Source organism: Apus apus, chromosome 2 (assembly GCF_020740795.1).
Source record: "Apus apus isolate bApuApu2 chromosome 2, bApuApu2.pri.cur, whole genome shotgun sequence".
In the NCBI taxonomy this organism is placed as follows: domain Eukaryota; kingdom Metazoa; phylum Chordata; class Aves; order Apodiformes; family Apodidae; genus Apus; species Apus apus.
In genome coordinates, this window is record NC_067283.1 from 5,947,588 (window position 1) to 5,960,502 (window position 12,915).

General features: G+C 40.5%; 1 protein-coding gene across 1 annotated transcript in view; it reads left to right on the forward strand.

Annotated features, from left to right (window-relative positions):
- LOC127380384 (sodium channel protein type 5 subunit alpha-like) overlaps nucleotides 1–12,915 on the forward strand; it is a 217,929-nt gene that overhangs the window by 115,012 nt on the left and 90,002 nt on the right. The window contains exons 14-16 of the mRNA XM_051609169.1: nucleotides 358–596; nucleotides 5,313–5,486; nucleotides 6,935–7,291. Coding sequence (XP_051465129.1) covers nucleotides 358–596; nucleotides 5,313–5,486; nucleotides 6,935–7,291 — 770 coding nt within the window. The remainder of the gene's footprint in view (nucleotides 1–357; nucleotides 597–5,312; nucleotides 5,487–6,934; nucleotides 7,292–12,915) is intronic.

Below are 12,915 nucleotides of genomic sequence, written 5' to 3' on the forward strand. Positions count from 1 at the left end.
CTAAGTTAAGCAAAGGTACTGTATTCTTACCCGTTTGAGCTTGTCAAAGTGAGAAACAGAGTAAAAATCCAAGTCTATGTATAATACTGGAATTTACATATTTAGTGTGATTCTCCCTTTTTGCTTGTGACACTAGTAAGAGGTTTTTACTTTCAGAATAGGCTGCTAAGTGCAGGTCAACTCACAAAAACCCAGATGTGCATAATTTGCTAGCCTGTTAGGACAGAAGTATTTTTATCCTAAAAATAATGTTTGGGGCAATTCAGGGGCCTTCCTCTATTTTATGAGTCATTTTAAGTGTTCTCTTGTCATATAACTCAGTGTGAATTGACTGTTATTTTACTGCTTGTGACTTAGAGCTCGAGGAATCACAGCAGAAATGTCCTCCCTGCTGGAACCACTTTGCTGTTAAATTTCTCATTTGGGATTGCTGCCCACTTTGGCTTTTAATCAAGAAATTTGTCAAGTTTGTGGTAATGGACCCATTTACTGACCTCACCATCACCCTTTGCATTGTGCTGAACACGCTCTTCATGGCCTTGGAGCATTACAAGATGACTAAGGAGTTTGACCACATGCTTTACATAGGCAATTTGGTAAGTGAATATGAACTTGAAGTGCTACCTGCTGAGTTTATTTCCTGCTTTTTGAAGTTTCAGCTTACTAAGACCACATTTTGATATGCTGTCAGCATTGGTCTCCCTATGACATGTCAAAAGAGTCTACAGAGTCATCTCTTTCTGGGGTTGAAGAGAAATGTATGAAGGACAAGGATCTGTTTTCATTAAACTAACATATTTCAATGGTATTAGTAAACATTAAAGCCATGTTTCTGGGCTGTTCCTGATAGGTATTTAGTTTATATCTGTTTAAGGAAATGAGATGAGAGAAAGATTGATGAAGTTTTTTTGAGATGTCTGGTAAAACTATGACAAGGCAGCAATATTGGAGATGAATAGTGACTTCTGTGTTAAATACACCTACAGAAAAAAGACAAGGCAAGGTCTTGGAGGGAAACAGAATGGTGTTCAAGCATATCTAGATATGTATGTGGGAAGGTGCCTATGGTACATTTGTTATATGTCCCTCTGTGTTCTGTTGTGCCTCCCTGCCTTGTCCAGCCATGTGTGCTTAGTCCCATGAAAATCCTGGGGCAGAAGGGACATGGAGCAAAGCATGGCTGGTGCTTCCAGGGGAAACTCTTAATGTGCAAGCTGGAGCGGCCTTGGAGGCAACTGCAAAGTAAGTAGGGACCACGCTGCTCCAAGGAAAAGCAGAGGGACTGCAGAAAAGCCTTTCCAGAGGTGATGCAGTGCAATTTCTTAACCCAGGGGACCACTAAAATTCTGCAGTAGATACAAACCAGAAGCTTTTTCTTTAATCGACTTTCTCTGAGTTTGTGTTTTACAGTCACCATGTTTTACTACTTTAAAACTTAATATTTAAAAACCTTTTAATTCTGGATGTGTCTGTATTGGGGAAGGCAATCTAGCTATGGCATGGGAGAATTGCCCCTAAAATCTAGTGGCAAAAGCAGAGATATCCCACAGGACCATAAGTAAGTCTGGAATACCCTGGAACATGGATGCTGCTAAGTTTGTATTTGAGAAGCTCACAGCTGAGATTAAAAAATCCCTTTGTTTCTATGAAAAATGAAGGCTGCAGTATCTCAAAGTGGGATTCACTTTACCTAACTTTAGGTATTTAAAGTGTTAGGAGCCTCTGTTGGACCTGGCTGCCTTTAAAGTCTAAGGAGAGTAATCGACAGTTTAAGGCACAATTAATGTGATGTTCTCAAGTTACTTACTTTTTAATAAGGTGAACTATGGCCTGGAGGCCAGTGACTTTGAGGGGAATATACAGAGGCACTACAGATGTAGTATCTGCCTTTAGTGAGAAGCATCCTACGCTGGCAGGCTGAGGTGGGTGATAGCAATAGTCAGACTTTTTGTATCAGTCCTAGCATATGTGGAACATCACTTATGGATTTTCTTCTTTATCTTGGTTCTTGTTATTCTTAGCTCTGGGCCTCGTTGGGCAGGCTCATGTCCGTCTCCTAGGCTGTGGGACCAGTCTGTAGTTTTTCAGTTGCTGTGTCTTGGCAAATCTCTCTCTGTTGTTGCTCTCAGTGAAAATCTGTTTGGTCTCTCTTGTTTCCAGCCCACACTCTTGCCTTCTGTGGAAAGCAGTAGATAAGAGTAGCTCAGAAAGTCATCTCACAGGACTGCATTTAGCTCCACTTCACAGCCTTGTTGTTGCTCAATGATTTGTGGCCTTCTAATGTGACTTAAAAAAACTCATTTGGACTCAGCATCTAGCAGAGCAGGTGGCAATGCTGCTGTTTCCCCCTCTGGCACTTGGGATAGTAAATGTGTCTGCTCCTTGCCCTGCTTTTGGCAGATCAGCTTCTCCCTTTGCAGACCACAGGCAGTGAAACTTTAGCCTTTGGCATTCCTCATGCCAACACCTGCTGACTTGCTGGGGCTGAGTGGGGCAGGGGGAGGAATTGCAAAGAAAATTTTGGGTTAAAAAAAAAAAAAAGATAAAGAAAAAAGTAATTACTTCACTGGGAGTTTCTCAGCACTGCTACTGCCCAGAGCTATTTCTCCTCTTTATGCTAAAGTAAAAGAAGCAAACCAGCCTGCTAATATTTTTTGTGACAGTCTGATATCGTGGGCCTCCCCTTCCCCTGAGATCCCAGGATGGGTTGGTGAGAGGCGAGGCAGTCTCACCTTCTCCTCTCCAGCTTTACTAAACTCCTGTGTAACTGGATTGATTGCGAGGAGAGCAGGTCAGAGGAAGGTAATTCCGTTTTGCAGAGGGTTTTGCAAAGTCATTTGTAATGAAAATTGACTCTTTTTTTTTTTTTCCCCTTTTTGCAATCCCCTATGAAAGGGAAGGGAGTCCCAGCTCCAGGGCAGGCTGCCAGGTTGCTGCATCTCCTAAGCTGCAGACTGCCAGACCCCTCCTCTGCCCCCACACTGGCTAGCATCTTCCCATTGCATTTAACCCTCTGGGAGTGATGATACTAACATGACCTGGGGGGAATATTAAAAAAGGGCAGATCTTTGGCATTTTTTTCCTCCAATCAAATGCCTCTGGGATAAATGAAAGAATAAAAGGGGAATATGAATATACTTTCTCCAAGACTGATTCTTCATCTGCTGCCCATCATTGAGATCTCCCTATCTGATTGTTCCTCTCCTTTATGCAGCACCTGTTACCCTCAGGCTCCTTTAGTTCATCACTTACAGTAATCAGCACTTTCAAATGTGATCAGAAGGCCAGCCAAGCACATGTACATCATTACATGGTTCATCTGCCTGTGCAGTGCCACCACTTACAAAACAGGCAGATAGAGCAAGATTCTCCCATATTTTTTTTTCCCCCCTTTAGGAATTGAGATACCGTTGTGCAATATTAGAGCTCAAATATCTGAAATTATAAATAAAATATTTTTTAAACACAAAGTCCTCCAAATCAGCAGCTTCATATTCATTACCAGTGGGATGTTAAGTTGCTTGCTTCCTTTCCAGCCTTTATTATATCGAGTATCCAGCCTCTTCTACAAGCACAGTTGCCATGTAACAGGTGCCATTTGAAATTCGTAGCTGGTACACACACATGATTCCTGATGCCTTTAGGAAGGCTCAGACATTTTCCTATCTTACTGTGACATTTCCTTCTCAGAAGGCTATTGATTAAAATGATTCAGGCAAAGAAAGCCATCCTCCTGAGTCATTTCTCAGCAAGGTGGTTGCATAATGTACACAGCGTGGTATTGTGGTTTTTAAGGCAGTGCCCTGGATACAGTTTCACAGACATCCAGTTTTGTCTTGTCCTTAGTCCTAAGGGAATTTGGAGCATTCTGGTGGGAATCTACAGTATCTCTGATCATCATGACTCAGAAATTGTTAGCTAGTTAGACATAAGAGACAGGTGATTTTGTTGGGTTCTTGGTATGAGATGGTGATGGGATGAGAGCCCAAATTGTTGCAGTCCAAGGTATTATTTTCCTGATGAGAAAAAGAATGTATTTTACATAAGAAATTGTGTAAAATGGCCTCTTGGAATAATTCATTCCTGAAGCATTACAGAGTAAAGCCAAGCTTTCCTCAAGTGCAGGCTATGATAATTTATTTTTAATTCTTTAGTACTTAATGATAGAATCTTAACTTTGCCCTTCCATAGCTTAGTGGGTTTTTCATCTTTGTTGGTCAAAGCTGATCAGTTTTGCTGGGATACTGCCCTGAATATTCAGCTTATTGGAAGGAAAACATTTCCCCTTGACTGTATGTTACTCAAAGGTGAGTTCTGGATTCCCCCCTCTATTTTGACCAACACAGTGTACTGATGTTTGTTGTTTCAAGGAAAAACATGTCCTTTAATATACATATACAAAGATATTTTTTTTTCATAACACAAAGCTATGGGCACCTTGTACTTGGACTTGGAATGAAAATAAAACAGTATATTGAGAATTTATGTCCTCATTTTGTCATTTTAAGCTGACTGTAGCCTTGTGTTGTGCATTTAAACTGGTACTTAAGGAGGGCATAGGAAAGGACAAGATCTGATGCTCTGAGATACTTTACAAGACTGTGTAAAAACTGAATATGCTGTCAGTAGCTTTCCCTTACCCTTTCCCTCTGCCTCATAGGTAATACTTTTATGTTGCTTTAAAGAAAAATGTTCCAATTAGAAGTTCCACCATAAGACGTTTGAACTGGGTCATAAAAAAGCTGTGTTCCCAAGATGCTGTGAAAAGAAAATTGCTGTGACTATTTGTAAAAAAAAACACCCAACAACCTAGGACTCAAATGAGAGTTTCTAATCACCTTCACTGCCAGCAGTAACCTCAGAATGACTGGAGGCTTGTGTTGCCCTGGTATTAAGGATAACAAACCAAAAAAGGGATAATACAGCAGGTACACTACAACCCAAATACCCTTTTAACACTCCCACTCCATTCATTCATGTTTCTCCACCGAACTGAATAGATTTAACCTTTTAAAAAAGCACCTTTACACTTTCTGATTTTACCACTGAGATTATTCAGATGCCGGAAGGAGCTGAAAATGTATGTTCCATTCCAGAGCTGGAACTCAGATGTCATTGTAAGTTTACAACAGTATCAAAAATTGTTGTGAGGAGACTAGACAAAGTTGTAACAGTGGAAAAGAATAAGCCATGCAGTATTTCCTTGTAAAATATTTTTTGGCTTTACACTGTGTTCACTTGTATCAATGGGAAGCCTGCAAGCAAGGAGGTGTGCTTATAAGGTTACTTTGACTCATATTTTCTTTCTACAGGTCTTCACTGGGATTTTTACAGCAGAAATGATCTTCAAAATTATTGCCCTGGACCCCTACTACTATTTTCAACAGGGCTGGAATATTTTTGACAGCATAATCGTTATACTAAGCTTGATGGAGCTAGGCTTGTCCAGCATGGGAAACCTGTCTGTTCTACGCTCCTTTCGACTGGTAATGGTCTTATTCTGTTCTTATCCCTCTTCTTTTATTACATGTAAACTCTGTCAGGAATGCAATATATATTTTTAAAAACTCACCTGCCAATAAAGACATGAATTGCTGCAAACTGGTGAACAGTACATGACCTTAATTATAGGCTGCGGGATAAATGGAATTGTTCCACATTTACATCAAAGTAAATGAGAACATAATTTGATTCTTTCTAGTCATGCCAGGTACTTGTAATGCACATAAAATATTTGAGTTCCAATTAGTAATAAAAATCTGCCATTTCATACCTATTCACCTGTTAGCATAGTCAGCAGATATTTGATAGCCCAAGAAATGCAAGAGCCAGTAACTTGTTGGTTTAGAAGATGTTATTCCTAAATTATGTTGAAAACATGCCACCATTCTTTTAAATGTTGTCAAAAGAAAATGGCTTTGGATTATTCTCAGAGTGATTTTTTTTTTTTTTTTTTCTGAAACTGATCAGCATAACATAGCATCTGTCTTTCACAGGAACTCCTTAGCTGTCAGCTCCTTTGTTATGCATGGGATAGTGGGATTCTATTAATGAGAGACTGTCAACATATTGGAACAGAAATGTAGTTTCCTTGCCAGCCTGACATTTGTGTTGCACTCGGTGTACCAGGATGTCCATGCTAATCATTCTGTCCATGATATGGCTTCACAACTTGGAAAGACCAGGAAAATAGGCCCTTAGGTTTAGCTAAAGAGTCTTTTTTTTCACTTCCATGCCCCCTCGCTCCCTAAATTCTCTGTGCTGCTCAAAAACCCAAATTTTTCACTGCTGCTGTTAGGTCCTGAGAGCTTTCCATCAGTTCTTGAGCAATCACCTTTCACAAGGGCTGAAATTAAACCTTCAGTTGAAAACACAGCGCAAGGGTTAGGAACCATTTACATCCTTAAAATAGGTCTGAAGTGGGATGTGGGTTGTGCATAGTCTGTGTGATCCTCAGCACAGAGGTGATTTTCACCCTGGGAGCTAACAACTAATAGCATCTGGCTGAGGCTTGCTCTGAAACACAGAGGAATTGCTTCTCTCTTTGTGGCATCAAACCCTAAACCCTTTCCCCAGTTGCCTGCCAGGCTGTTTAATTTGAGGAGGAAAAGCAATGTAAAAGAAAATGCCGAGACCTGAGATTTCCTCCTTCCATCCTCTCCCCACCATGGTAATGAGGGAATAAGCCTTTAAAATCACATCTATCTAATAAGGCAGAGCATAGCTCTGCAAAACCTAATTCTCATCCAAGAAGCCCAAGTGATGTTTTATTAATAAATGTAGTGAGGTTTACAGGAAGTATGGCTAACATCACCTTCCTGCACACACTGTGGCATTTAATGTCTTTCACGTGTTACACACTTTAATAATTCATCAGTTCAAATGTCTGTTTCTTCTGTGTGAACTGACACTGTTGTTTATGTTTTGTTCACAGCTGCGAGTCTTCAAACTGGCAAAGTCCTGGCCGACCTTAAATACACTCATTAAAATCATTGGTAATTCAGTGGGTGCCCTTGGTAACCTCACTCTTGTGCTGGCAATCATCGTCTTTATTTTTGCTGTGGTAGGAATGCAGCTTTTTGGGAAAAGCTACCTGGACAATGTGAAGAAGATAAGCACAACAGGCAACTTGCCACGATGGCACATGAATGATTTTTTCCACTCGTTCCTCATCATCTTCCGGATTCTGTGCGGGGAGTGGATTGAGACCATGTGGGACTGCATGGAAGTAGCTGGGCAGCCACTGTGCCTTCTCGTCTTCTTGTTGGTCATGGTGATAGGAAACCTGGTGGTGAGTTCTCAAGATGGCTTTTTTTCCTCCCTTTTCTGGTGGGCGTGTGATAATGTACCTTTGGTTAAATCCAGGAATGGCAAATTTCACATTGCTCCATGACTTTAATCCAGTGAACCAAATTGTCACCCAGAGAAACTTGTTCATATCCCAAGTACAAAATGGATGGCATTGCACTACTAATCAGGAATGAAGCTATTTTTTGCAGAACAGAAAATGTTTTACTAGAAAAAAAGACACATGGGCTGGTTATAATAATTTCATTTCTTAAGCCATGAATGGGGCTGAAGGGATTCCAGATGTCTTTTCTATACAACAGTGGCCTCAATGGTCACATTATGAAGAGATATTGTAACTTGCCTTCATTTTTGGTCCAGAGCACATGAAACTTACAGCTAGCACAGTATCTTTGAGTGGAGTTTTGAATGTCTTTAGCCTGCATGCTTGAGAAAGATGCAGGTTGTGTTTACAGTAATGTCATTTGCTCACTTGCTTTTTTAATAGACTGTCCCATAAGCATGGCTTACATAAGCTGTGAACCTATTAAGACTGAATTGTGTTTCCCTCTTGACATCTCATGGAGCACTTTGCTGGCTTGCAGTCACTGTGGAAATGTTTCCCCAGTTCAGCTTACAGAGCATCTTTGACACTGTGGCTTTAATGGGTTTACTGTTTATGTAGTGGGTTGTTTAATAGCAGATGCTGCTATAAAAAAATGTTGGGTCTTGCTACAGATTGCTTTTAGTGGTTGTATTGCTTTTAAGTACCCAATGTTTTGGTTCTCAGATGCAAGTATAGAAAAGTTCTTGAAAGAGCTTGTATGAAAACAGAATACATTGTTTTGATTACATTAGGTTATGTTTTAACAGTTAGTTTTGCACCTAAAATGTTGATTGCAAAAGCAAATTATACTTTATAGGGTTTTTTATAAAAATCAAAAGATTGAACTGTGATTACTCAGGAAGTGACAGATTACTGACGATTTTTTTCCCTCTCTTCCTGTTTCTAAAGATCTCCCTTGGAAATAAGGAGTTGGGACAAATTATTACATTCTGCACGTATTTTGGGGGAGTTTAGTGTGAGATTCAGAAAATCAGTCTCCCCCTGTTATTAACCAATGGATTCTGTGTGTGGTAATGAAACCTGAAAATAATATGAAAATAATCTGGGGAAAATGTTAACATTTTACATATTCATGGATTCTTGAAAGTTGTGAATTTGCAACATCTGATACCCTTAGATACTAACACTCATTAGTGTGCATAAGTTCTGTTAGATATGAAATCTCATTCAGCAGAGATTGCACTAACATTATCTACATATACTTAACCTTCAGTGCTCAAAACAGACTGTCCCAGGTGTAAAACCAGATACTGAAAAACTCAGTAAGCCTGGATAAGCTGAAGTTACTGGTCAGCTGAAAGCCAACTGTTCTATAAGTGTGCGGCAATGACTGGTAAGGAGGGATAATTGTTGTCTGTAGATCACTCAAAAAAAGAGAAAATGATTCATAGGTGCCAAAAGAACAAGACATTCTGAATCATAAGACTCCTCCAGCGTCAGCTGCATTTTATGGAGATTTCATGATGTTGATTAGCAGGTAGAGAGGAGGTTGTCTTATTCCTCTGGCATCATCAAAATTCTTGCTTTCTTCAGTGAGTGTGGATTGAATTCAGAAACTTGTTTGCTCAACATCATCAGATGTTAGCCAAGAAAGACCAGGTACCCTTAAATATAAGCAAGCTCTTGCTTGTAACTGGGCTGCAATCTGTGCCAGCAAAGTTACTCTTTGAGCTTACTGGGATCCTTGTTCCTCCTCTCCGTTTCAAGAGTCAGTTCAGATGAGAAAAAAAATGTATCCTGAGGTTTTATCTCATTTGGACTCTGAACACTTTCACATGTTCTGAGGACAAGGAAGAAATCATACAGCATTTTTCCCCATACAGCAGATCTGCACACTCTTCTAGATTAAATACTTTCATCTGTCACATCTGCCAGTATTATGGTAGTGTCTGTGGTCACTGTCCCAACTAACTCTAAACTATACCCTTTAACTACTGTAAAGGCTGCAAATTGGTGTTGGAAGAGTTACAACCACTGCAATTCTGTGGTATGTTCAGTGATTTGATTTGTGGGTCTTATGGAGCCACACTAACATAAATCCAAAGGAGTGGTGGAGGAAAAGCAAAGAAAGTCAGTAAGTACTCTGGGCAACTTCATGTTATAGAGCAGTCCAGATGGTGCAAGAAATTTTAGAGAATCATAGAATGGTTTGGGTTGGAAGGGACCTAGAAGGTCACCTAGTTCCAACCCCCCTGCCACGGCCAGGACACCTTCCACTAGACCAGGCTGTGCAAAGCTCTGTCCAGCCTGGCCTTGAACACTTCCAGGGATGGGGCTTCCACAACCAACCTGGGCAACCTGTGCCAGTGTCTCACCACCCTCAGAGTAAAGAATTTCTTCCTAATGTCTAACTTAAATCTATCCTCTTCCAGTTTAAAACCATTACCTCTTGTCCTATCACTACATACCCAGGTAAAGAGCCCCTCCCCAGCTTTCCTGTAAGCTCCCTTCAGGTACTGGAAGGCTGCTTAAAATCTTAAATCTTTGGTTTGTGTTCACATATCCTGAAAATATCTTGGCCCACAAAACTATGTCACACGAAACTATGTTTACTGCTGATCAGCTGACATTTGAGCCTTCTTGAAAGAACTAAACTTTACAGCATAGTTGGAAAAATTAAGTGCTGTTTAACTGCCTTTTGCACAATAATATCATGCTACTATTGTCAGAAGGCATTTTTAGAGCCATTGAAACCACCTGGGAAAGGAAAGTGAAACCAGACAGAAAATAGAATAGCTTCTCCTTCATTTATTAGAAAGAGCTTCTGAAATTGCTCACAAAATAATTATGCTTACTGTTATCTGTTATAAATTACTTCTAAGTATGTTTATGTTACTGAGGTTAATAAGGAAAATGACCGAGACAGGAATTATTAAGATGATATAGGGTAATGTGGGTAGTGAGGCCATGCCCAGTGCCCCCTGCTCTGGTGGGTCAGCTGATGCCAGAGTCAAGTGTGACACCAGCCACTTCTCAGAGGACAACTGAGTGTGATGAGCACTAACAGTGTGCGTGAATAAAACTAACACTTCAAACACAGAAGGAACAACCTTCTAACCTCTTTGTGCGTGCATGGCCGAGCCACCTTTTTATTATTCTGCTGGCCACCTGGATGAAGTCAGTTTTCTACCAGCTTCTGCCAGCTTCTCTTGAAGTGCCACAAAGTGAAGGGCAACTTGATGCAGAGCAGAAACGCACTCACTGTCTTTGTTTGTGCTCCTGTTCGGAGCACCAGTTAGTTTTAACCCAAAGTAAGAGCCACAGTCCATTACCTCACCCTCAAGGCTGAGTTTTTGGGCTGCCACTGTCTCCCCTCTGCCTGATTTACCTACAGCCCCTGGTACTTCCACAGCACATACACCAACATTTCTCCATCCACCCCAAGCTGATAATTCACTGCTGTGTTTCCATCGTGGATTTTGTCTTCCTGGAGTCTCAAGCACACCAAGATGAAGAGTCTGTAACCTGAGAAGTAACATCTTCAGAATTTTCCTGAAAGGTGAAATATAAGGCTGGAAGTGTTCTCTTAGGATCAGTCCTAGGCTTTTTGATGTTGTTATTTACTGTCTATGGAAATGCTATTCACACAAGAAAATATTAATGACATTTTCTGAAAACACAAAGGTAGAAAGCACCATCCATTTCTAGGCTATCAGGCTATCCTGTAGGAAGAACTGCATAACCATTATCATTGAATTAATGTGTGATGCATGGAATTATGAAATACAAAGTGTAAGGTTAAGCTCTTAGCCCTATTTAAGAATTTATGTTATGCTCAAGCAGCTTACCAACAGCAAATGTTTGAGAGGATAATAAAAGTGTATGTATCAGTCACTCTGGACATCTACAGCTGAGATAATTGCATGGAGATGACTTTGTAGTCAGATATGGTTAATGGCGTCTGTGAAGTCATAAAATACCTTACCCAAAAAAACATCTAAAGTACATCAGGTTCAATAGACCCTAAAAGTACCTATTTCTGTCCCTGTCATCTTGGGAGGCAAACTCAGCTGTAGATATCCCCAAGTTCATGTCACTCTGGCTAACTGAGCCAGTACAATGTTCCAAAGTGCTAATATAGTGCATCCATTTTGAAAAGGAAACAAGATTCTATGCAGATCAGAAAAGGTAATTGCAGCAGAGAAAGATGAGTATCAGGGCTGGTGCACAGCCATCTGCATTGCTGATGTGCAATATGCCCTATTAATGACTGATGCTCAAAGAAAGATTAAGTAATACTGGGAAAAGCACAGTGTGGGAATATGAAGATGTTGAAGGGAATGAAGAGCATAGGAGGAGAACACCTGAAGTGACAGGATACTGCTCATCCTAAAACAAAGGAGTATAAATCACTACAGATAACTTTAGGCTGGGATTGGAAAAAAGGCTTCTGACTGTCAGTGCAGTGAGGTTATTTAGGAGAACTTCCCAGGAAGACTGAGTGGCTGCAGACCCACAGCTTGTGAGATGAAGCTTGATTAGTTAGTGAAGGAAACAACCCATGTTAGCAGGGAGCTTGACTTGGTGACCCAAGAAGGCTTTCCAGTCCTGTCTTTCTATGGTAATTTGAGTGCCAGGCAGCAGAGCTGCTCAGCACAATTTGGATGAGATTTGAAGTGGCCTGGTTTGGTTAAAACCCAATGGAAACTTTTCTCTGAAAAAGCCAGATACACCTGGAGCCTGTCCTTTAATTCTGCTTCCACATTTCAGGAAAAATTAATGGATATTTTTTCTGTTTTAACATGACTCATGACTGTGACATAGAAATCTGGAAGTGTCATGTTCTTGGAAAAAAAGAGGTTTGTTCCTTCCTACAAGTCAGTGTAGGACAGTTCTTTGAAGAGGTGTTCTGGGAAAGTGCAGCTAAACCTCCATCAGGTTAAAATCTGTGGATTCTCAAGCTGGTCAGACACACACACAAACACACAAACAAACCCTCATTAGGCCTCATTCACTACCATTTTGATCTTTACCAGCCACAATCTGCTGATAAAATGGCATGTTGCCAGATCTGTTCTGACAGAGACATGTCTCTGCAGTAGGGCAAGAGAGGAAGGAACTGAGTTACGGGGAATGTGAGCAACACGTAATTTATTAGTAATTCCTCTTCAGCATGTCCTTCCACAAGTTTTCCTGCCTTCCACTGAAGGGTTGTCCTGAGTACCCTGGACGGAAATTAATGTCCTAGAAGGAGGATAAGGGTGTGAGATTTAGCACAGATTTTGGCCTGATAGATATGCAAGAGAAATGGGGATGGGGAGGATTTTTTTGGGAGGGGAAGAGAAGAGACTACAGGCATATGGAGTCACTATGCCTGATGGTATTTAAAGGACATGTAGGTGTGGCACTTAGAGAAATGATTTAGTGGTGGACTTAGTAGTGTCAGGTTAATGGTTGGACTTGATGATCTTAAAGATCCTTTCCAACCTGAATGATTCTATGATTCTATATATGAAGCTTAGTCAATGAGAAGAAATTAATAGCAATTTCCTATCCTGAAT